This window comes from Coregonus lavaretus (genome assembly GCF_964263955.1).
Source record: "Coregonus lavaretus genome assembly, contig: HAP1_SCAFFOLD_5480, whole genome shotgun sequence".
Lineage (NCBI taxonomy): Eukaryota > Metazoa > Chordata > Actinopteri > Salmoniformes > Salmonidae > Coregonus > Coregonus lavaretus.
Genome location: NW_028156111.1, coordinates 1 through 25236, shown reverse-complemented (window position 1 = coordinate 25236; position 25236 = coordinate 1). Strand labels below are relative to the sequence as shown.

Genomic DNA, 25236 nt, shown 5'->3' with positions numbered 1-25236 from the left:
GACAAACCGAGAGTCTGGAAAAATGTATGGAATTTTAAACCGTCTGCTCCCGGAATATTGTTTTTGACTGCCGAGTGGCTCTTCTTCCAAGTGGTGGTCATTCTGATTCAACTAGCCCATAAAACACGTGTTCAACGGCTGGGCGTCCCAGAGAGAAACCGATCGGCAGAAGGTGTAAAGTAACTCATTACAACTACTCTTGCTAGTGTCATTTAGTAGCTTTTCAGAGTACTTGTACTTTTTGTTGTTGTTGTTGTAATTTGACTGGTATTTCCCAGAGAGGCACAGATTGGTGACCTAGGCTAGGGTGTAATCAACTCTACTACAGTGACATAATTGGCTTTCCTCTTTTCCTCACCAATGATATACAACTCCTCACCAGCAGAGGGCGCACTGCACCACTTCAGCATCAACCCACAGCCAGCCATTTTACACAGATTGGAGGCTACAGCACAATCACCATAAAGCCAACCACTGCTGGACCACAACACAATTCACCCCATATTACTCCCCATCTCTGTCCTCTAAAACACAAATGTGATCAACCAAACCCACATGGTATTAAGTTAACCCACGTTCTCATTACATCTAGAGCAGTTAGTTAGATGAGATGGAGGGAAGCGCTTTATTTCAGGGAGGCAGATTGACTATCATTCCCCTTTGATGTATAATGAATCAATCGGGTGCTCTCCGGGGTCTTTAATCTTTTGCCTTTCATGCTGTTTAAATGTCGAGATGCCTCAATGCCTGTATGGCCCAGTAATGCAGTACCACTCCACCCCAAACGGCTATGACTGAGGCTGCCAACAGCTCTTTGAACATTTTAGTATTTCAAACATGGATTGATTGAAAGCTATGTCTGTTTTGTTTTAACAGTGAGGAATGGGGATCCTTGCTGTTTTGGTTAGGTTAAGGTTTTAACCATGAGGAATGGGGATCCTTGTTGTTTTGGTTAGGTTAAGGTTTTAACCACGAGGAATGAGGATCCTTGTTGTTTTGTGTTGGTTAGGTGAAGGTTTTAACCATGAGGAATGGGGATCCTTGTTGTTTTGGTTAGGTGAAGGTTTTAACCATGAGGAATGGGGATCCTTGTTGTTTTGGTTAGGTTAAGGTTTTAACCATGAGGAATGGGGATCCTTGTTGTTTTGGTTAGGTTAGGTTAAGGTTTATTTAGAATGGTTTGGTGGTGGGGGGGTTTCCGTCGGCTCCCTGTTCCCATGGTTCCTGTGGAGGTTTACCACAGAGGTTTTGAGCTGTTTCTTTTCTATTATGTCAGCCATTATGTTGACCAGCTAAATCATTGTCGTAAAAAAAAACCTGAAGCATTTTCTTTTGTGTACACGTGTGTGTGGCTCCAGAGAAAGAGCGTTTGGGTGATTCCTAGAACAGAAAAATACCATGAGTTTTGGTATTTTCACAATGTAATCCATTAAAGGGTCCTTTGTAGGAATGTGAATATCTGTAATATGAGTAATATTTTGATTTCAATAACACATTTCTTACATAAATGTATGAACATTTGAAAATATAAACATGAATATTGAAAATATATATATTTTTAGATTTGGCATTTTTTTATATATATATATATATATATATATATATATATATATATATATATATATATATATATATATATATATATATATATATATATATATATATATATATATATATACTGAACAAAAATATAACCGCAACATGTAAAGTGTTGGTCCAATGTTTCTTGAGCAGAAATAAAAAATCTCAGAAATGTTCCATACACACAAAAAGCTTATTTCTCTAAAATGTTTTGCACAATTTTGTTTACATCCCTGTTAGTGAGCATTTCTCCTTTGCCAAGATAATCCATCCACTTTACCGGTGTGGCATATCTAGAAGCTTATTAAACAGCATGCTCATTACACAGGTGCACATTGTGCTGGGGACAATAAAAGGCCACTCTAAAATGTGCAGTTCTGTCACACAACACAATGCCACAGATGTCTCAAGTTTTGAGGGAGCGTGCAATTGGCATGCTGACTGCAGGAATATCCACCACAGCTGTTGTCAGATAATTTTATGTTCATTTCTCTACCATAAGCCGCCTCCAACATCGTTTTAGAGAATTTGGCAGTACGTCCAACCGGCCTCACAACCTCAGACCACGTTTATGGCGTTGTGTGGGCGAGCGGTTTGCTGATGTCAACATTGTGGACAGCGGTGGGGTTATGGTATGGGCAGGCATAAGCCACGGACAACGAACACAATTCAATTTTAGCAATGGCAATTTGAATGCACAGAGATACCATGACGAGATCCTGAGGCCCATTGCCGTGCCATTCATCTGCCGCCATCACTTCATGTTTCAGCATGATAATGCACGGCCACATGTCGCAAGGATCTGTACACAATTCCTGGAAGCTGAAAATGTCCAGGTTCTTCCATGGCCTGCATACTCACCAGACATGTCACGCATTAAGCATGTTTGTGATGTTCTGGATCGACGTGTACGACAGCGTGTTCCAGTTCCCGCCAATATCCAGCAACTTTGCACTGCCATTGAAGAGGAGTGGGACAACATTCCACAGGCCACAATCAACAGCTTGATCAACTCTATGCGAAGGAGATGTGTCACACTGCATGAGGCAAATGGTGGTCAGACCAGACACTGACTGGTTTTCTGATCCACGCCCCTACCTTTTTTAAGGTATCTGTGACCAACAGATGCATGTCTGTATTCCCAATCATGTGAAATCCATAGATTAGGGCCTAATTTATTTATTGCAGTTGACTGATTACCTTATAAAAAGTAAAATCTTTGAAATTGTTATATGTTGCGTTTTATATTTTTGTTCAGTATATATTGTTGAACATAATATATTCTACTACGGGCATGCCAAAGTTTCAGAGTGGGATCTCTGCTACTTTTAGAGTTATGATCCAATTTGTAAGCATTACTAGCAGATTGAATGTGAAAATGCTGGTGATTTGCAGGATGTGCAATGATACAATTAAAAGGAGGGCTGTGATTGGTTACATTGACTACTATGCCAATTTCTCTATAAAATGGCCCATAACTTTAAAACTAGCAGAGATCCCATTCTGGAACTTTGATAAGCCCGTAGAGTATATTATGTTCAACCATATATAGAAAAATGTGGCAAATCAAAAATTATGTATTTTCAATATTCATGTTTGATATTTTTCTCAATTATGCTTTAAGATACAAATGTCATATATATGTGAACAATCCTTCCTCCATAGTACTCTTCTATGGATTACATTGTGTGAAAATCCCCCCAAATCATCATCTTTTTTTAAATCTAGTTTTGTGAAGAACCACCCTTCTCTAATTAACCTGCTGTTTGTCTTATTTCCCCGGATGCGATCGTGACAGTGAAAACATCTGTGACTGCATCTCTACCACCCCTGTGCGGGTGAGTTCTGACGTCAGTGTGTGTGGGAGGGGACTAGACAATGGCAACAAATCACTGTCTTTTATTTTTTCACTTTTACAATCGAATTATTCCTTTTTTTTTTTTTTTTTTTTTTTGGTTCAGTGTAGCTGGAGTGACCTAATCGGCGTCGAACAGGGAAACAGGATAACCTACATCTGGGAAATGCCCTAAACCTTGAGCCCCCGCTAAAGGCTTACTGTGTGACCCTGACTACCAGGACTATATGAATAGGAATCTTTCCCTTTGTTCAGTCTTCTTTCTCTCACCTTCTCAACCTTTTCAGGGCCATAAAATCATGTGTCGGAGGCTGTGTGACCACCCTTTCATCTTTGTGTGTGTGTGCGTGTGTGTGTGTGTGTGTGTGTGTGCGTGTGTGTGTGTGTGCAGAGAGGTACACATAGGGCAGCCATAAATAAAAGCCCCTTTTCAGTGTAGCCTTTCAGGAGAAGGAGAGGGAGGATAAAGTAGAGACGCTACACAGGACTAACGTATAGCCTAAATACTGTATCATCCTACGAGCAGTGTAAATAAATACTAAGGAGTGTGTGGATCGCTCTCCATTACCGTCACACTAGCCATTTAGCCGTAGCAGGCTGTTTTCCCATGTTAGGTAATGGGAGTTAGTGTAACGTCGCTAGCGCTGTGGCTAGCCAGCTCCCTAGAACCGCGGTGTATTTGTATTTTGTATTTATTAGGGATCCCCATTGGCAGCAGCTACTCTTCCTGGGGTCCAAACATATTAAAGCACTTACATTACATATAAAACAAAATATAAAACAGGCAGGGGATTTACTGTACTGTATTGTTGGGCTGGGAGTTGCCAGGGACCTCATGATATTATCACCATACTTACAGTTGAAGTCGGAAGTTTACATACACCTTAGCCAAATACATTTAAACTCAGTTTTTCACAATTCCTGACATTTAATCCTAGTAAAAATTCCCTGTTTTAGGTCAGTTAGGATCACCACTTTATTTTAAGAACGTGAAATGTCAGAATAATAGTAGAGAGAAGGATTTATTTCAGCTTTTATTTCTTTCATCACATTCCCAGTGGGTCAGAAGTTTACATACACTCAGTTAGTATTTGGTAGCATTGCGTTTAAATTGTTTAACTTGGGTCAAACGTTTCGGGTAGCCCTCCACAAGCTTCCCACAATAAGTTGGGTGAATTTTGGCCCATTCCTCCTGACAGAGCTGGTGTAACTGAGTCAGGTTTGTAGGCCTCCTTGCTCGCACACGCTTTTTAAGTTCTGCCCACACATTTTCTATAGGATTGAGGTCAGGGCTTTGTGATGGCCACTCCAATACCTTGACTTTGTTGTTCTTAAGCCATTTTGCCACAACTATGGAAGTATGCTTGGGGTCATTGTCCATTTGGAAGACCCATTTGCGACCAAGCTTTAACTTCCTGACTGATGTCTTGAGATGTTGCTTCAATATATCCACATAATTTTCCTTCCTCATGATGCCATCTATTTTGTGAACTGCACCAGTCCCTCCTGCAGCAAAGCACCCCCACAGCATGATGCTGCCACCCCCGTGCTTCACGGTTGGGATGGTGTTTTTCGGCTTGCAAGCCACCACATTTTTCCTCCCAACATAACGATGGTCATTATGGCCAAACAGTTCTATTTTTGTTTCATCAGACCAGAGGACATTTCTCAAAAAAGACACAATCTTTGTCCCCATGTGCAGTTGCAAACCGTAGTCTGGCTTTTTTTTATGGCGGTTTTGGAGCAGTGGCTTCTTCCTTGCTGAGCGGCCTTTCAGGTTATGTCGATATAGGACTCATTTTACTGTGGATATAGATACTTTTGTACCTGTTTCCTCTAGCATCTTCACAAGGTCCTTTGCTGTTGTTCTGGGATTGATTTGCACTTTTCGCACCAAAGTGAGGTAGAATAGAGAGAGGAGGGGAGGTGTAGATGGACAGGGGGAGGTGAGAGGAGGTGTAGATGGACAGGGGAGGTGAGAGGAGGAGTGGATGCACAGGGGGAGGTGAGGAAGTGAGAAGAGGGAAATATGTATGGGATATGTATTTGCATTATGTTTGGGATATGTATTTTCATTATGTATGGGATATGTATTTGCATTAAATATGTATAAAGGCGTTATAAGTCAGTATGGACAGGGTTGTGAGTGAGTTAATGACAAGGTAAGGAATGAAGTACGGGGTGTGTTTATTATTAAGGACAGAGAGCGAGACAGAGAGAGAACAGGAAAAAAGGGAATTTGATTGAGAGAAAGAGAACAGTCGAGTGTGTTTATGAGTGATTGAGGGAAGGAGTAGGTTTCTAGTCACATAATTGCCAGTTATTACCACTGTGCAGCAAGCATTCATGTAGGGCTGTGATGGTCATGGAATTTTGGATGACGGTAATTTGCCACTTTAAAAAAAACGAAGCACATTTTCTCCTCTCCTCCGCTCCTGACTGCATGTGCTGCCTTATAAATAGAATGAATAGAACGGTCATCCCATTCAAGTCAAAGATTGCATAATGGCTGGATTGACGGCCATTGCAAGTTTACCCATAGGAGCAAAGCAGGAACTAAAATATGTGCTGTGATTTGTTGATTCAACTCAACTGACATTTCAAAAATACATTCCATTGCATCAGTTAGCATCATTTGAATGAACATTCTACATTACCATAGAAATTATTGCATCACAATACCAGGCAGCCTTTGCGAGTGTACCCATTAGTTTACCAGGCAAATTGCCAGGGTTAGAGGTTCCAAGCTCGATAAATTCATTATATTTATATGTGTGCTGCTGCTGCATTGTGGGGGGCGTTGCCTAGGCAACCGAAGACTCATTTGCTTGTTTCAGCAAGGAGCAACAAAGTTTCATCACGCTGTTAAGAGTCCATGTTACGGGCGCTGTTTTGTTTTCATGACACTGCCAGCCAGTCATCATCCATAACCATTAGTTACACGGTCATACATTCATGTAAGCTCGCTAACCTGTACCCCCACACATTGACTCGGTACCGGTACCTCCTGTATATAGCCTCGTTATTGTTCTTTTATTGTTACTTTTTATCATTTTTTTTACCTTAGGTTATTTAGTAAATCTTTTCTTAACTCTTTCTTGAACTGCATTGTCGGTTTAGGGCCTGCGTTGTATTTTGTATTCGGCGCATGTGACAAATACGATTTCATTTGATCAGGCGGCTTGCGAGGCAAGTCATTTGTTTGACTATAACAATCCTTTCCTTTATTAAACTTCAGTGGTTTATTGATCCCGCCCTCCCCCCCTCCCTCCCCTCACCCTCCTCCCTCCCCTCACCCTCCTCAGATCAGCTGAGAGAGACTTTCATATGCACAAAATGCTTATTTCTCTCAAATTTGGTGGACCAATTTGTTTACATCACTTTTAGTGAGCATTTCTCCTTTGCCAAGATAATCCATCCTTCGGACAGGTGTGGCATATCAAAAAGCTGATTAAACAGCATGATCGTTACACAGGTGCACCTTGTGCTGGGGACAATAAAAGTCCTCTCTAAAATGTTTAGTTTTGTCACACAACACAGTGCCACAGATGTTTCAAGTTTTGAGGGAGCGTGCAATTGGCATGCTGACTGCAGGAATGTCCACATGAGCTGTTGCCAGAAAATGAAATGTTAATTTCTCTACCATAAGCCACCTCCAACGTTGTTTTAGAGAATTTGGCAGTACGTCCATCCGGCCTCACAACTGCAGACAACGTGTAGGTTGTAGCTAGATGTTGTATACTACTGTATGTGTCCCCCAGTATATAGACAGAACTAAAGATGGAGAGATGACCGTTGGCTACACTATTTAATTGTAGACAGAACTAAAGATGGAGAGATGACCGTTGGCTGCACTATTTCATCATAGACAGAACTAAAGATGGAGAGATGACCGTTGGCTGTGTTGGCTGCACTATTTCATCATAGACAGAACTAAAGATGGAGAGATGACTGTTGGCTGTGTTGGCTACACTATTTCATCATAGACAGACAGAACTAAAGATGGAGAGATGACCGTTGGCTGTGTTGGCTGCACTATTTCATCATAGACAGAACTAAAGATGGAGAGATGACTGTTGGCTGTGTTGGCTACACTATTTCATCATAGACAGACAGAACTAAAGATGGAGAGATGACCGTTGGCTGTGTTGGCTACACTATTTCATTCCGCTTAAAAAATATATTCACCCCACAGTTGCTGACAAAGTATTTTTAGAATCACATCAAGTTATTTAGACAAAATAGATGAACATGTCCCACATGTTTCTACACGCACTCTGCATACATTCTCTGTCGTGTGTGTTTTCAGATTCACTGCTAATTCATAGCCTAGGACACCCCAAGCCCCATACTGCCCCATACCGCACACCCACAATCTACCCCGCCAAATAGATTGGATCGATCCAAGCGCTTAATAAAAGCCCGATTTTTCACTCCATTCCCTAGTTTAGCCTGCCTTAGCGCTGTGTTAGCGATCGCAGGGCAGGTATTCTAATCTGGCATGGTTAAAGGAGATCTATGCAGAGACAAAGCTAGCTCCTATTTCTCCTTTAGTGGAGCTGAGTGCTCTATTGATTTGTATTGACTGACCATGAGCCGGGTCGTGTACACTTGCAATTTGTGTGTCAGCAGAGGTTCCACAGTGTGTGTGTGTGTAATGTGAGGAAGAAAGAGTGTGTTTGTCTTTATGTAACTAATGCATCATAAGAAGATCTAAGTAGTCAGACATTCATATGTTACAATATGAATAGCTACCTAGTGTGTAATTAGGTAATGGCTTCAAGAATAAAGTCGGCATAACCACAAGTCATGTAGCTTTTATCAGGGGTATTCATTACGCTATATTAGTTGTTGTGACTTATTATAAGCAGTTAGTTCAAAAATGGGTCTCCATTTGGGATTTTCCTGGCTGTGTTCCTAGAGCTGACCTCCAGAGTGGCTCTGTCTGTGTTCCTATAGCGTTCCTAGAGCTGACCTCCAGAGTGGCTCTGTCTGTGTTCCTATAGCGTTCCTAGAGCTGACCTCCAGAGTGGCTCTGTCTGTGTTCCTATAGCGTTCCTAGAGCTGACCTCCAGAGTGGCTCTGTCTGTGTTCCTATAGCGTTCCTAGAGCTGACCTCCAGAGTGGCTCTGTCTGTGTTCCTATAGCGTTCCTAGAGCTGACCTCCAGAGTGGCTCTGTCTGTGTTCCTATAGCGTTCCTAGAGCTGACCTCCAGAGTGGCTCTGTCTGTGTTCCTATAGCGTTCCTAGAGCTGACCTCCAGAGTGGCTCTGTCTGTGTTCCTATAGCGTTCCTAGAGCTGACCTCCAGAGTGGCTCTGTCTGTGTTCCTATAGCGTTCCTAGAGCTGACCTCCAGAGTGGCTCTGTCTGTGTTCCTATAGCGTTCCTAGAGCTGACCTCCAGAGTGGCTCTGTCTGTGTTCCTATAGCGTTCCTAGAGCTGACCTCCAGAGTGGCTCTGTCTGTGTTCCTATAGCGTTCCTAGAGCTGACCTCCAGAGTGGCTCTGTCTGTGTTCCTATAGCGTTCCTAGAGCTGACCTCCAGAGTGGCTCTGTCTGTGTTCCTATAGCGTTCCTAGAGCTGACCTCCAGAGTGGCTCTGTCTGTGTTCCTATAGCGTTCCTAGAGCTGACCTCCAGAGTGGCTCTGTCTGTGTTCCTATAGCGTTCCTAGAGCTGACCTCCAGAGTGGCTCTGTCTGTGTTCCTATAGCGTTCCTAGAGCTGACCTCCAGAGTGGCTCTGTCTGTGTTCCTATAGCGTTCCTAGAGCTGACCTCCAGAGTGGCTCTGTCTGTGTTCCTATAGCGTTCCTAGAGCTGACCTCCAGAGTGGCTCTCCTCTCCTTGTTAGTGAGGCCGGAAACTCCGACTGATGCCTGCGTTTCCTTGTGCGGAAATGCAATATTTATATGCTGAAAAGCCTTCCTGCCAGACACATACACACAGTGGATATATGGGAGACAGGCTATTTTTTCCCTCTCTGTTTCTGTAATGTTGTGTGAATCTTCAGCAGCCCCGCTGTCTTTCCTGCCTTCTCCTTTATCAACCCCCCCCCTTCCTCCTCCCCAACGGAAAATATTGTTTTTACTGTCGCGGCTGTGAAGGTGGATGTGGTCGTTAAGAATTCAATTTCGCTAGGAACAGGCTTCATTATCATTGTATGTGTGTCTCTGTGTGCGTGGGCGCGAGAGGTACAGGCTTTGAACACTCACCCCAATTTGTAGCCGCACACACACACACACACACACACACACACACACACACACACACACACACACACACACACACTCCTCCTCCTCTCTGTTTCCCTGCTAGGCAGTTTGCCATGGCAGAGAGAGGTCAGACAGCATGTGATTCTGCAGTGGTGTGTAGAATGCATTCAGCCCCAGTCCCCAGGCTCTGAGTAAATGGTTGCACTACTTACAATTTCACTACTGTTTTCAGAACCACTTCATTACATGCCTTTCAGTTTCAGTGAGGAATGTCAGTTAGTGTTTGGTAATTTGCCCAATTCTGTGTGGTTTTTGTTTGTTTGTTAGTGCACTGAACCAGACATAGTAATTGAAGGATCACTGAGGTGTATTTTGCTCACTTTGTCCTTCCTACCTCAGATATCCAAAACAGTCACATCAAATGAGTTTTCTTTGATGTTTTAAAAACTCAGTCTTAGAATTCTGAAGACTATTATACACAATCAAAGAGAAGTAATTGAATTCCAAGATAGATTATGGATTTGGATGTTGAACAGGTTCAAATAAACTAATTAGGTACACTGACTGTCAGTACATTTGTTGCCTTTGATTCTGACTACAGTCGAATTCTGATTGAAGCTGAACTATCACTTTGTCATTCTACTTGACTGGTAACATATTAGAATAATAAAAGCAATTCAGACATTTTGTTTAATCTTACCAAAGTATCATATCTTCAGTTATGTTATTCTATATACCCATCCCTTTAAGTATTTTAGTGCACTGTTTACTCATCAGTTGTTGAAGAAATGTTAGGGGTTGTTTCTAGACTTGGCCTAATGCCTCTGTTAGGAGCTGTTTCTAGACTTGGCCTAATGCCTCTGTTAGGGGCTGTTTCTAGACTTGGCCTAATGCCTCTGTTAGGGGCTGTTTCTAGACTTGGCCTAATGCCTCTGTTAGGAGCTGTTTCTAGACTTGCCCTAATGCCTCTGTTAGGGGCTGTTTCTAGACTTGGCCTAATGCCTCTGTTAGGGGCTGTTTCTAGACTTGGCCTAATGCCTCTGTTAGGGGTTGTTTCTAGACTTGGCCTAATATGTCTGCCAGGGGCTGTTTCTAGACTTGGCCTAATACGTCTGCCAGGGGCTGTTTCTAGACTTGGCCTAATGCCTCTGTTAGGGGCTGTTTCTAGACTTGGCCTAATGCCTCTGTTAGGAGCTGTTTCTAGACTTGGCCTAATGCCTCTGTTAGGGGCTGTTTCTAGACTTGGCCTAATGCCTCTGTTAGGGGCTGTTTCTAGACTTGGCCTAATACGTCTGCCAGGGGCTGTTTCTAGACTTTGCCATAGTGTGGCGTAGTTGGCAGGTGTTTGGCCAGGTCTGGACGACGGCCATCTTGCTTGCTGGGACAGTGGAGGAATAGGGTAGGTATGCTAATGTAGAGGTGCTGCCATTGCAGAATGAACTCTGTGTTGGAATGATAAAAAATAGCCGCCATGCCTGGAGCTTTTTGAGCTGGGTTATTGTATTCACTGTGAGGCTGGTCCTGTCACCCAGGCTGGTCCTGTCACCCAGGCTGGTCCTGTCACCCAGGCTGGTCCTGTCACCCAGGCTGGTACTGTCACCCAGGCTGGTCCTGTCACCCAGGTTGGTCCTGTCACCCAGGCTGGTCCTGTCACCCAGGCTGGTCCTGTCACCCAGGCTGGTCCTGTCACCCAGGCTGGTCCTGTCACCCAGGCTGGTCCTGTCACCCAGGCTGGTCCTGTCACCCAGGCTGGTCCTGTCACCCAGGCTGGTCCTGTCAGCTGGTCCTGTCACCCAGGCTGGTCCTGTCACCCAGGCTGGTCCTGTCACCCAGGTTGGTCCTGTCACCCAGGCTGGTCCTGTCACCCAGGCTGGTCCTGTCACCCAGGCTGGTCCTGTCACCCAGGCTGGTCCTGTCACCCAGGCTGGTCCTGTCACCCAGGCTGGTCCTGTCACCCAGGCTGCTGCTTGTCCCCGTGTCACAGGATCAGGTCCCCAGTCTTACATCTGGCTGACATTTATCTCCTTTGTTTGTGTCAGCGTTCCGTGGGTGCGTCACACCATCATTTCAGCTCAGAGGACAGGGTTAGACAGGCTGTGTGTGTGTGTGTGTGTGTGTGTGTGTGTGTGTGTGTACATGACGTGTGTATTTTTTGGCACATGGCGTGTGTGCGCGCACACGTGTCTCTGTGTATATACAATGTCCGCGTGTGTGTGTGTGTAATGGAGCAGGATGCATCACCTTGTCAGGCCTCCAGCTAAGCAGCATCACCGCTACAGGAGAGTGAGTGAGTGAGTGAGTGAGAGAGAGAGAGACTCCTATACCACCTCCACACCGACACAGCTTCTCCTATACCACCTCCACTCCGACACAGCTTCTCCTATACCACCTCCACACCGACACAGCTTCTCCTATACCACCTCCACTCCGACACAGCTTCTCCTATCACCTCCACTCCGACACAGCTTCTCCTATACCACCTCCACTCCGACACAGCTTCTCCTATACCACCTCCACACCGACACAGCTTCTCCTATACCACCTCCACTCCGACACAGCTTCTCCTATCACCTCCACTCCGACACAGCTTCTCCTATACCACCTCCACTCCGACACAGCTTCTCCTATACCACCTCCACTCCGACACAGCTTCTCCTATCACCTCCACTCCGACACAGCTTCTCCTATACCACCTCCACTCCGACACAGCTTCTCCTATACCACCTCCACACCGACACAGCTTCTCCTATACCACCTCCACTCCGACACAGCTTCTCCTATCACCTCCACTCCGACACAGCTTCTCCTATACCACCTCCACTCCGACACAGCTTCTCCTATACCACCTCCACTCCGACACAGCTTCTCCTATCACCTCCACTCCGACACAGCTTCTCCTATACCACCTCCACTCCGACACAGCTTCTCCTATACCACCTCCACTCCGACACAGCTTCTCCTATCACCTCCACTCCGACACAGCTTCTCCTATACCACCTCCACTCCGACACAGCTTCTCCTATACCACCTCCACACCGACACAGCTTCTCCTATACCACCTCCACTCCGACACAGCTTCTCCTATCACCTCCACTCCGACACAGCTTCTCCTATACCACCTCCACTCCGACACAGCTTCTCCTATACCACCTCCACTCCGACACAGCTTCTCCTATACCACCTCCACTCCGACACAGCTTCTCCTATCACTTCCACTCCGACACAGCTTCTCCTATACCACCTCCACTCCGACACAGCTTCTCCTATACCACCTCCACTCCGACACAGCTTCTCCTATATCACCTCCACTCTAACAACAGCTTCTCCTATACCACCTCCACTCCGACACAGCTTCTCCTATACCACCTCCACTCCGACACAGCTTCTCCTATACCACCTCCACTCTAACACAGCTTCTCCTATACCACCTCCACTCCAACACAGCTTCTCCTATACCACTCTAACAACAGCCTGTGAGAGGAGCTCTCAGTCAAACCAAGAGGCTCTATGTAACCTGGACACTTAGTATTTATTTTCTCTTTTCCCATAATAATACAAAACATGACACTCGGTCCATAGAAAATATATTGTAACTTAACAATATTACTAGTGCCGTAGTACAATATTATTTTAACTATGGGATACGTGTTCTTGTATTTTCACATGTACAGATTCACATCTTTTATTTTGTGTGTGAGCTGTGAGCAAGCAGCCAGGCCAGAGAGAAAGAGAGCCAACCACTTCCCACAGGGCTGAGTGAACACAGATGGGGGACTCTTTTCCAGCCCCCCACTATCAAAGCTAACACTCACCTCCGGAGAGAGACGCGTTCGTAAACTCCCCCTCTATCTCCATTTCCCTATTATGAAATGAAAATGCCGCCATGAAACGGTTTGTTAGCTGACTGAAATCCAATCCATTTCACTGACAGTATTGCCACTAAAGGAGCTGGATTTGTGGTGGGGATAAAGGGAGATTGTGGAGGGAAAATAACCAGGTTTAATGCTTAAGATTCCCTGGAGTTCTTTTGAAGTCTGGTTTAGAAAGCAGACATGGTAGTTGTCCCTGGGGGAGAGTGTGTGTGTGTGTGTGTGTGAGAGAGAGAGAGAGAAGTAGGGTAAAGCCGTGTGCTAGGTGAAGAGGTTGTCTAATGCAATGCAGATGTACGATAGTATCCCCACTAACCCAGATGTAGGTGCAATGATTCCTTGATTTTACGCTGTATTATCTCTTACACTGTAGGTCTATATTTCCTCTAGCATTTTGGCTTAGTGCTATTTGGTAACTTTTTGTCAAGTGCTATTTAGTATAGGTTTACAAAGACAATTTTCTAAAGTACATAGTTATTCCCTAAATAATCAAAAGAAGAGATACTGAATTTACAAATATTCTACACAGAGTAGGTTTAACACAGTATTTTCCTTCTTTGTCAGAACCTACTGTAGGCTTATACTGTATATCAGACCCAATGGGAGGAACGTTCCAACAGTGGGGTAAGTTGTTGAGTCTAAAAACACTGAGTGTTGTGAGGCCGTCCTGTTTTCTTGCCGCTCGAGGCCCACCGCAGGAGGTGAAGTTATAAACATGGCTGGGAGAATGGGACTTCGCTAAGCGAGGCAACCTGTGGAAATCTTCCTGCGCAAACACATGACTTCATTACACCTGTCATCACTAACGCTAAATGGCTAGTGTGTCTCTTGCTAGCCCTTCACTGAGGCTCTCTGCGATTTGAAGCGTCATGTTTGTGGAGCCCTGAGGTAAAATAAATAAACCATGATGCTCTGCCCACTTGTCATACTGCAGGAGAGCTTTAAAGGCCCAGTGCCGTCAAAAATTAAATGTTCCTGTGTTTTATATATTTGTCCACACTATGAGGTTGGAATAATACTATACAAAATTATGATAGTGTAGTTTTAATGTAAGAGCTGTTTGAAAAGACCGCCAAAAATGTCAGCCTGTTTTGGTGGGATGGAGTTTTGGCCTGACTGGTGATATCACCAGGCAGTAAATTAGTTAATAGACCAATACAAGAGTTCCAGACCTCTCTGCCAATAACAGCTAGTTTTCTGTTTTCCCCTCCCCACTCAGAACACTCCCAGACAGTCCTAGCAAAAGTATTGCTTGATAAATCTTTGCTAAGAAGTTATTTTTGTTTCTTTTTGACAATTTCCATTGAAAACAATCATAGTAAGGTACTTAATTTTTACCCAGAAATGATTTGATATTGAGATAAAAATGACTGCATTGGAACTTTTTAAAGCTCTAATCTTTAATTAAAGCAATAACAAAGTGGTTTTGGTAAAAAGCTGAGGGATGGGCCTGGAGAAATGTAACCACACTCTATAGACAGCGCTATGGATGCAAGGACTCACCATCCATGATATCAAAATGATAGTTTTAACCATGTTTTGAGGCTATACAGTGTTTGTTTACATACTATATACTTGTTAACAAACATTGGAGGTTATATTTTGGGTTCTGATGGTGTGACAGTTGAACTAAGCTCATGAGGCATTTATAAGTTATATTCTTAAAAGATTATGGGTATATACACTACCGTTCAAAAGTTTTAGAACACCTACTCATTCAAGGGTTTTTCTTTATTTTTACTATTTTCTACATTGTAGAATAATATGGAATATGGAATCATGTAGTAACCCAAAAAGTGTTAAACAAATCAAAATATATTTTATATTTGAGATTCTTCAAATAGCCACCCTTTGCCTTGATGTGGTCCTCTGTAGCTCAATTGGTAGAGCATGGCCCCTGTAACGCCAGGGTAGTAGGTTCGATCCCCGGGACCACCCATACATACAAATGTATGCACACGACTGTAAAAGCGTCTGCTAAATGGCATATTAAATTAAATATTAATGACAGCTTTGCACACTCTTGGCATTCTCTCAACCAGCTTCATGAGGTAGTCACCTGGAATGCATTTCAATTAACAGGTGTGCCTTTTTAAAAGTTAATTTGTGGAATTTCTTTCCTTCTTAATGCGTTTGAGCCAATCAGTTGTGTTGTGACAAGGTAGGGGGGGTATACAGAAGATAGCCCTATGTGGTAAAAGACAAAGTCCATATTATGGCAAGAACTGCTCAAATAAGCAAAGAGAAACGACAGTCCATCATTACTTTAAGACATGAAGGTCAGTCAATACGGAACATTTGTCTTGGGCTCCCGAGTGGCACAGCGGTCTAAGGCACTGCATCTCAGTGCTTGAGGCGTCACTACAGACCCCCTGGTTAGATTCCAGGCTGTATCACAACCGGCCGTGATTGGGAGTCCCATAGGGCGGCGCACAATTGGCCCAGCGTCGTCCGGATTTGGCCGGTGTAGGCTGTCATTGTAAATAAGAATTTGTTCTTAACTGACTTGCCTAGTTAAATAAAGGTAAAAATAAAAATGAAGAAAAAAACCGGAACATTTCAAGAATTTTGAACGTTTCTTGAAGTGTAGTCGCAAAAACCATCAAGCACTATGATGAAACTGTGAATCAGGCCTTAATGGTTGATTTGCTGCAAAGAAACCACTACTAAAGGACACAAATAAGAAGAAGAGACTTGCCAGGGCCAAGAAACATGAGCAATGGACGTTAGACCGGTGGAAATGTGTCCATTGGTCTGGAGTCCAAATTTGAGATTTTTGGTTCCAGCCGCCGTGTCTTTGTGAGATGCCGTAAAGCATGGAGGAGGTGGTGTTATGGTGTGAGGGTGCTTTGCTGCTGACACTCTCTGTGATTTATTTAGAATTCAAGGCACACTTAACCAGCATGGCTACCACAGCATTCTGCAGCGATACGCCATCCCATCTGGTTTGGGCTTAGTGGGACTACCATTTGTTTTTCAACAGGACAATGACCCAACACACCTCCAGGCTGTGTAAGGGCTATTTTACCAAGAAGGAGAGTGATGGAGTGCTGCATCAGATGACCTGGCCTCCACAATCCCCCGACCTCAACCCAATTGAGATGGTTTGGGATGAGTCGGACCGCAGAGTGAAGGAAAAGCAGCCAACAAGTGCTCAGCATATGTGGAAACTCCTTCAAGACTGTTGGAAAAGCATTCCAGGTGAAGCTGGTTGAGAGAATGCCAAGAGTGGGCAAAGCTGTCATCAAGGCAAAGGGTGGCTATTTGAAGAATCTCAAATATAAAATATATTTTGATTTGTTTAACACTTTTTTTGGTTACATGATTCCATATATGTTATTTCATAGTTTTGATGTCTTCACTATTATTCTACAATGTAGAAAATAGTAAAAATAAAGAAAAACCCTTGAATGAGTAGGTGTTCTAAAACTTTTGACCGGTAGTGTAGCATTAATGTTTAAGTCAAAAAATGTATGTAGCAATGATTCTACATTTTTACATATACATTTTAGTCATTTAGCAGACGCTCTTATCCAGAGCGACTTACAGTTAGTGCATTCATCTTAATATAGCAAGGTGAGACAACCACATATCACAGTTGTAGTAAGTACATTTGTCCTCAATAAAGTCATCATCAGCAAAGTCAGAGCTAGTAGGAAAAGTAAGTGCAATGTTTTTGGGCGGGAAGACTGAGATGTCTTATTTAAGATACTGAAGAAGTCTTGTCTGTCGGCCTTTAAAGAACATAATTGGTTAAAGACAACTGTGATGAATAAAAAAGTATACCAGTTTCATTTAAGGACCAAAGGATTGACAGCCGTCCCATATAGATTGCAAAATAGTTGGGAAGAGATTTTTGACGTACCGATCCCATGGCATACTGTTTATGATACGCGAAACGACGCCGGATTCAAAACGTTGAATTTCTCTATTTAAATTAAATCTTGCTACCAATAGAATGTTATTTATATGGGGGATACAATCTTCCCAGCTCTGCAGATTTTGCTGCGAAGAGACAGAATCATTAGATCATTTGTTTTGGTACTGTCCATTTGTAGCTTGTTTTTGGACACAGGTCCAGGAATGGCTAAAGGATTGCAATATTTACCTGGAGCTAAACCTGCATATAACATTACTGGGTGATCTGAAAAGTCATAGTCAATCGATCAATAATATAATAATACTTTTAGCAAAAATGTTTATTTTCAATTTACAATCTGTAGAAACAATGAGAATAGAAAGGTTCAGAACTTTTTTTAAACATCACAGTACAGTTGAAAAATATACGGCAAATAGAAATCCAATATGGATGGTGTTAAGAGATAGATGGGTGGTGTTGAATGAAGTTGAAGGATGGGACTAATAACAACTAACAACAACTAATAACAACAAGATAACTAATAATGTAAGCATACTGTGTCCATAATAAGTATATAGGTTATAGGTTGAGCTTTTGTGAAAGATATGGCATATAGAAGCAAACCGGATGGACATCATGAAAATGATCAGAGAGGTTGAGGGTAGGGGAAGTTCAGGAGTAAAAACAAAACAAAATATAATGTTTGTAAAATTGACTGTGTTCATAAAATGTATATAGTATGTATAAGCTGGAAGTAGAGGCCTAAGCATTGTTGTTCACTAGTTTACTCCAATTAGGGAAGGGGTGGAGGGGTTGGAAAGTAAAAAAGTGAAATATATTTTTTTAAAGGATGTATATGTGTGTGTGTGTGTGTGTGTGTATATTTGTGAGAGAAAAAAAACATATGGGGGATTGGAAGTGATGCAGACAATTACATTGATGGAAGTTACAATCTATCTGCATTATTAAAGGATGTAGGGTTTGAGCATAGCCTGAAGGTCAGGGAGGGGCAGTTCCCCTTGCTGCGCCGTAGGAAAGCACCAGGGTCTTGTAGTGGATGCGAGCTTCAACTTGAAGCCAATGGAGTTGACGGAGGAGCAAGGTGACGTGAGAGAACTTGGGAAGGTTGAACACCAGATTGGCTTCAGCATTCTGGATAAGTTGCAGGGGTTTGATGGCACAAGCAGGGAGCCCAGCTAACAGAGAGTTGCAGTAGTCCAGACGGGATATGACGAGTGCCTGGATTAGGACCTGGGCGAGGAAAGGTCGTACTCTATGGATGTTGTAGAGCATGATCCAGCTTTTGATGTTTGCAGTGTTACACTGTGGAGTTGTCAACTGTGATGGAGAGCTTTTGGTGCAGGCAGGCCTTCCCCCAGAGGAAGAGCAGCTCCTTCTTGTCGAGGATACTAACTTAAATAACCATTTTCTTATTGGCGGTTTGCTGATGATTTGGGTGTGTGGCATTTTTTTGTTTTATTTAACCATGTAAGTTGACTGGGAACACGTTCTAATTTACAGCAACAACCTGGGGAATAGTTACAGGTAGATAAATGGGCCAATTGGAAGCTGGGGATGATTAGGTGGCCAGATTGGGATTCATTCCCCAACTCTTACAATAAGTGCCGTGGGATCTTTAGTGACCACAAAGAGTCAGGACACCTGTTTAACGTCCCATCTGAAAGACAGCACCCTACACAGGGCAATGTCCCCAATCACTGCCCTGGGGCATCGGGATATTTCATTTTAGACCAGAGGAAAGAGTGCCTCCTACTGGCCCTCCAACACCACTTCCAGCAGCATCTGGTCTCCCATCCAGGGACCAACGCTGCTTAGCTTCAGAGGCAAGCCAGCAGTGGGATGCAGGGTGGTATGCTGCTGGCTACATGCTAAAGGGGAATAGGCCAAGTATAGTTAGCTGCAAGCCAGAGCACTTCCTACAGTGATGATGTGCCTATCTGTACCTCAAGCATCGATGACAGTCAACTTAGAATACTTTTTTATGAATCATAAGCTCTATAAAACAAAATGGCTGAGGTCACATGTTGATTCATCCAACACGCATCAGTATACAGCTATTGGGCTTGTAACCTAAATTCATGCATTTCATGACAGTGTTTCAGTTCAGCAGTTGAAAAGGACAATGTTAGCTTTCGTTATCAGTTGTGTCATAGTTACAACTCGGAACCCAGAACCAAGTCTTGCGTGCGCTAGCTAGCTACTCCATTTATGTTAGCACTAACAGTCAGTCTGCCAGGAGAGACTATTTGATAAGTCCTTATATAATTATCCACATAAAACAGCCTTTGTTCTTCAGATGAACTTAAATCAACGCCAGAGATCCCAGTATGGCTGTATTGGAAAGAAAACTCCTCATGTTTAGCCTGAGTATGTAGCTGTGTTTTAGCAGTCGAGCAGACTGATGACATAATGGAATAATTCAGCAACCCTACTTGCCGGCTCGGAGCTCCTAATAAGCAGACATGTCTTTCCTCGGCTTGAGGATATTAATAATGTAAAAAAGACGAGAGTCAGTGTTGGACACTCTCTTAGATAATTAATGTGCACTCTCCAACTTGACACCGGATGATTCTGTGGGTGAAGGAGAGTCTCTAATACAGCAGTTTCATATTGATTTGGATTACTTTCTCTTATAAAGGTCTTGTGGTAATGAAGATTTTCAGCCATTAAACATGTGTTCTTTTGCTATTGAAGGATGTGGTAATGAAGATTTTCAGCCATTAAACATGTGTTCTTATGCTATTGAAGGATGTGGTAATGAAGATTTTCAGCCATTAAACATGTGTTCTTATGCTATTGAAGGATGTGGTAATGAAGATTTTCAGCCATTAAACATGTATTCTTATGCTATTGAAGGATGTGGTAATTAAGATTTTCAGCCATTAAACATGTGTTCTTATGCTATTGAAGGAGTGTTGTCGGCTTCTTGGCCATTTGAGAGTTGTTTGGGTGCAAATGGTTTTAAAGCTAGAATCCTTAAGGTGGTCAGTCACTTTGTTCTTCAGGGTGTCCTGCCCTCTCCAAATACTTATTTTTACTAGTTTCTCCACCACTCCTCCACTTGTTCATCATTTGTTCAATACATTAAATGTAACCCATTTTAAAAGATTTCCTAGGAGCAGTCCAGATAAACAGCTACAAAGCTACGGTCAGCTGAATGAGAATGAATGGCTGGAAAAAGAATTACTATATTGAAGCTCAGTGATCTGGAAAGCCACCCTCCACCACCATCATTTCTTTGAGCTTGAAGTGGGTTTGCAGTGAAGACACAGGTCGCTGGGGCCTGATGCCTGGAGAGGTTAACACACCCTCACCTCTAGACATGGCCCATCAACGGGACTCAGAACAGTCCATCTGTTTCTTTATTCTCAGTGTGAAACCAGCCTTGACAAAGCCTCTACTTAGTATTTCGTTTTTTCCCCCCACTCTCTCTCTTTCTCTCTCTCTTTCTCTCTTTCTCTCTCTCTTTCTCTTCTGATTTCTCTTACTGCCACTTCTCTCTGTCTCTATCCATCTCTCTGCCTCTCCCTCTCTTCTCACCCTCCCTCTTTTTCCCACCCTTTTGTAAAAGCCTCCTCCACAGCTCCCTGCTCCTGTGGCTTAGTAGCTCCCTGCCAATGAAGGCTTTTTTATTGGGCCTTGATTGAGTGCAGCCAAACGGGGCCCGACCAGGCAGGGCCAAAGCCACAGCCACACAGGCCCATTACCATCACCGCTGAGCCTGCCCTCAGAGAGAGAGAGAGGAGATTGCTTGTCTCTGCTTCCCCTAATTGCCGACAGCAGCTGAAAAGGACTAGGGAGAGGGAGAGGGGGGAAGCAGAGCAAACAGTGTTGGCTTGTTCACCAGTCATAGACAAGCAGCATGGACCCATATAGCTTATAGGGCTCTTGCTGTTCTGTTAGAAGCCCAGGGATTTGTTTTTCTGTAGTTTTGGGCCGTGCAGGTTGGAGTTCACCCTACTTGTTGATCTGAAGTCACTTTATCAATTTACCCACTTGTGATTTAAGGTTTGTGTTTGATGAGGGTGAACTGATCCTAGATCTGGCCTCGGTGCACTTTCTCTGCCCCTTGAATGATCTTGTCTCCAATGGACTCTGTGAATCTCATATTATTACAGGCGCTTATTGTTGCAGCCCGCTGGCAATATCCCAGCGAACTGAAAAGAATGGGCTGTTTATGAACTTGTCTGAGGCGGGTGGCGAGGCTGCAAGACATTTTTTCCTTCCTTTTTTCCCACTCTCTGTGTTTATAGGGGGTTGTGTTTTCATTCAAGAGCGTTTCTTTTCTGAAATGTCTGTACTGTAGTGAAGGTGGCTAACCACCCACCCCTTGAGAAACCATTATTAAAGAATTACAGTATGTTGAGCTGCGGAATCCTTAGCAGACTGAAGACTCTCAAAGAAGAGCTATTTCACTGTGTCCTCTCCTTGAACAAACTTTTTGCACACGCAAAAACACTTTTAATGAGGGTGTCGTTGCAAAATCTAAAGGAAGGTCCCTGTAAAATTGCTGAGAGCGTTGCCATTGTCAGTGAAACCATAGCAACATTGGCAGCAGTCAAACCTGTCGGCGCCCACTTGCTAACGATTTGGAAATTCATATTGGACACATCTTCCCACTGTTTGTGACTGCAAGAGAATTAGCACTAAACTAGCAATTGAACATTTGAAACAGTTTGTTGAGTTCCAATCTGCCCATATATTTTCATAAAGACATTTGCATGATATGGGAATGAAGATTTTCGAGAACCTGGACTCAAACCTGAAAATGTTTTTTTAAATATACTTTCTTCATTGAGGTTCAATTTGATTTAAAACATTAGGGCAAACTGTGCAAATGTGGCTTTTAATAAAAAAATGAACGCTTTTAATGACGTCAAACCTTCAGTATGTACGAGGCCTATGTTATCGGAGTGGTTTTGGAATATGGAACAATTAAGGCTTTTATGTAGTCAGAGTTTCATCCCTTTGTTAGCATGTATATATGATGCATTTGGAGTGTTTGAGTGACTCGGGGCACTGCTATGGCTTGATGTTTCATGCCCTTTTGATTAGCATGGTATGGAAACAATTAGACTGGGGGAGGGGAGGCAAAGCAGGCTCGATTAAACAGCTTTAAATGCTAATTTGCTGGTTGAGGATGAAAGAGCGCGCGACCGGCTGCATTTTGACATGAGCTCACTCAGGCGCTGGAATCAGCTACGCTCAATTCATCTGGATTTAGACGGACCACCACAACCACCATTTTGTTTTCCTTTCAAAACCTGGAAAAATACTACTACTGCCATCTCAAAGCCGAATGTGCTTACACACTCCCAAGTTAGCCTTAAGTGAGAATATTTAAGCACGCATCACAGCAGGCGAAAACACATGTAAAGGACTGGCTGCACCAGTGTTGAAAATACACCTCCCCCATAGCCAATTGAAACAACGAGGCCTCTCTTCCTCAAAACTGCCATAGTGGGATGCTTGCATTAGGATATGGGCTATTTCCCTTGACTGAGATGATAAAAGTAGAGAGGATAGCTATGCTATGGTGTTACGGTCGAATGTGTTCGCTAACCCCCGTAAACACTCTGAACGTTGCCAAATTGGTGAGAGAAATTGGTGAGAGATTTACGGCACTACTTTCCCACTTTAGCAGAGAAGCACTCAAAGGGTAAACCTCACACTTCACCGCCGGAGTGTCGTTCAGAGTCGGACTGCAAAACACCATCGCTACTAGTGTGTTTCTAGAGGGTTCTAGCTACAACAAGCCGCCACTGTGGAATCCCTGTTGAGCTTTAGAGGGTGTTCAATTACGTTTCATCATCACATGCAGTCATTAGTCAGTTCAGCGGTGACTGTGATGTGCAATAAGCAGCCCCATCACCTCTCCTATTTAGTCAGGAACCACACAAACGGTGACAACCACCCACCCGCCTGGTCTGTCTGTCTTGTCAATTCTCCTAAAAGCCCTGGATTTGTCCCAACCTTCAGTGCTCCTCTTAAGAGAGACGGAGGGAGTGTAGAGGAAAGAAGAAGCGAGCCGTCGTGAAAAGCCGCCGCTTCCTGACTCGCAGAGATGCAATCACGACACTATCTGATAGACGTGCTGGAGGAAATTGGATGAGCTGAGGGCAGCTACACCCGGACAGATTGGGAAGATGACTCCTTTGTCGTGAAAGTGTCAGTCAATTCCCCCTACTGTCACCTGAACAACCAATCAAAGGGAGGGAGAGAGGTTTCTTCTTTCCATGGCGCCATGCTTTGCAGTGGGAGTGTTAATTAACAAAAAAAAAAGCTGTTTTATTGTCATATACACCAGACAGGTGCAGTGAAATGTGTTGTTTTACAGGGGCATCCGTAGTATTACGGCGAACCTGGAACAAATTAGGTTTAAATGCCTTGCTCAAGGGCACATCGGTAGACTTTTAACCTGTCGGCTCGGGTTTTCGAACCAGCAACCTTTCGGTTACTGGATCAACGCTCTTACTGTTAGGCTACCTGCCACCCTATCTACGTATGTACAGTACTGTACTGCCTGGAGCTAGGGCCTGAAAGGGATGTCATATTGCGTAAATATTCAAGCTGTCACGGTAGAGAGATGATTGCAGCTGTAATAGCAAGCTACAACATGATAATACCGATTTGGTAACACTTTATTTTAAGGGTCCATAATAAACCATTTGTAAGGCATTTCCAAACAGTTTGCTCACCATTTATAAATCATTACTCCCACACGTGTAAATGTTAGTAAGCTAGTTATTAAGACATGTGTATATATATATCCTTAAACATCCTGTGTTGTGTGCTTGTTGTTTTACCAGGTACTGCTGGAATGTCTACCAATGGCATGCTCAGCTTTTTGTGATACATTACACTGGTCACTCAAAACATTTATAAAGTATTTTTAAAGTATAAATAGCACTCAATTTAGATTAGGGACTGGAAAAATAATGTACTAATGATTAGTAAATGGTTTCATAATGTGGGAGTAATGATTTAAGAAATGGTGAACACACTTTATAAATGCCTTCTAAATGGTTTATTATGGACCCTTATAATAAAGTGTTACCAATGATTTAATTTCCCCCATATCCACCCCCTCCCTCTTTTCTCAGAAGATGTCTTTATGAAATCATGATACATAGAACAGATAAAGATTGATGTATAATGATTAAGATGTCTTGTTGCGTAACCTCTTTGCCAATATGTTTGGTGTCTCAGTGTTAGTTTCATAGAATGTCATGACAAGTTATGAGGTGTTACGTCACCCTTTTGACAGGGATGTAGAGATTCCATTTAAACATATTTCAATTCAAGTGTTATTACTGTTTCAAAAACTGCCATAACCCTTTATGCCAGGCTATATATTGCTTTCACGTTTATGATATTACTCTGAATATAACAGGTATCTGTAGGTTCTATGTCATTCCTAACAAGGATATATTGCTGTCACAGCAAGAAAGGTTCCCAGTCTAAAGTGTCACCACTCCTGTCTGTCCTTAGGAAAAGCAGTGCTCTGACTGTTTCTGTCGTGTGTTTCCTGTCCCCCAGTTTCCTCAGACCTGTGAGGAGTCTGCTCTGACTGTTTCTGTCGTGTGTTTCCTGTCCCCCAGTTTCCTCAGACCTGCGAGGAGTCTGCTCTGACTGTTTCTGTCTTGTGTTTCCTGTCCCCCAGTTTCCTCAGACCTGCGAGGAGTCTGCTCTGACTGTTTCTGTCTTGTGTTTCCTGTCCCCCAGTTTCCTCAGACCTGCGAGGAGTCTGCTCTGACTGTTTCTGTCTTGTGTTTCCTGTCCCCCAGTTTCCTCAGACCTGCGAGGAGTCTGCTCTGACTGTTTCTGTCATGTGTTTCCT

The 25236-nt window shown here is 43.3% G+C and overlaps 1 protein-coding gene across 1 annotated transcript in view; it reads left to right on the top strand.

Annotated features, from left to right (window-relative positions):
• The window catches only part of LOC311126773 (activating signal cointegrator 1-like), a gene marked incomplete at its 3' end in the record, with an annotated part of 30938 nt that extends 5724 nt beyond the window's left edge, over positions 1–25214 (top strand). Inside the window, exons 11-12 of the mRNA XM_084200755.1 lie at positions 24936–25010; positions 25122–25214. Coding sequence (XP_084056881.1) covers positions 24936–25010; positions 25122–25214 — 168 coding nt within the window. The remainder of the gene's footprint in view (positions 1–24935; positions 25011–25121) is intronic.
• Positions 25215–25236: the final 22 nt, after the last annotated feature.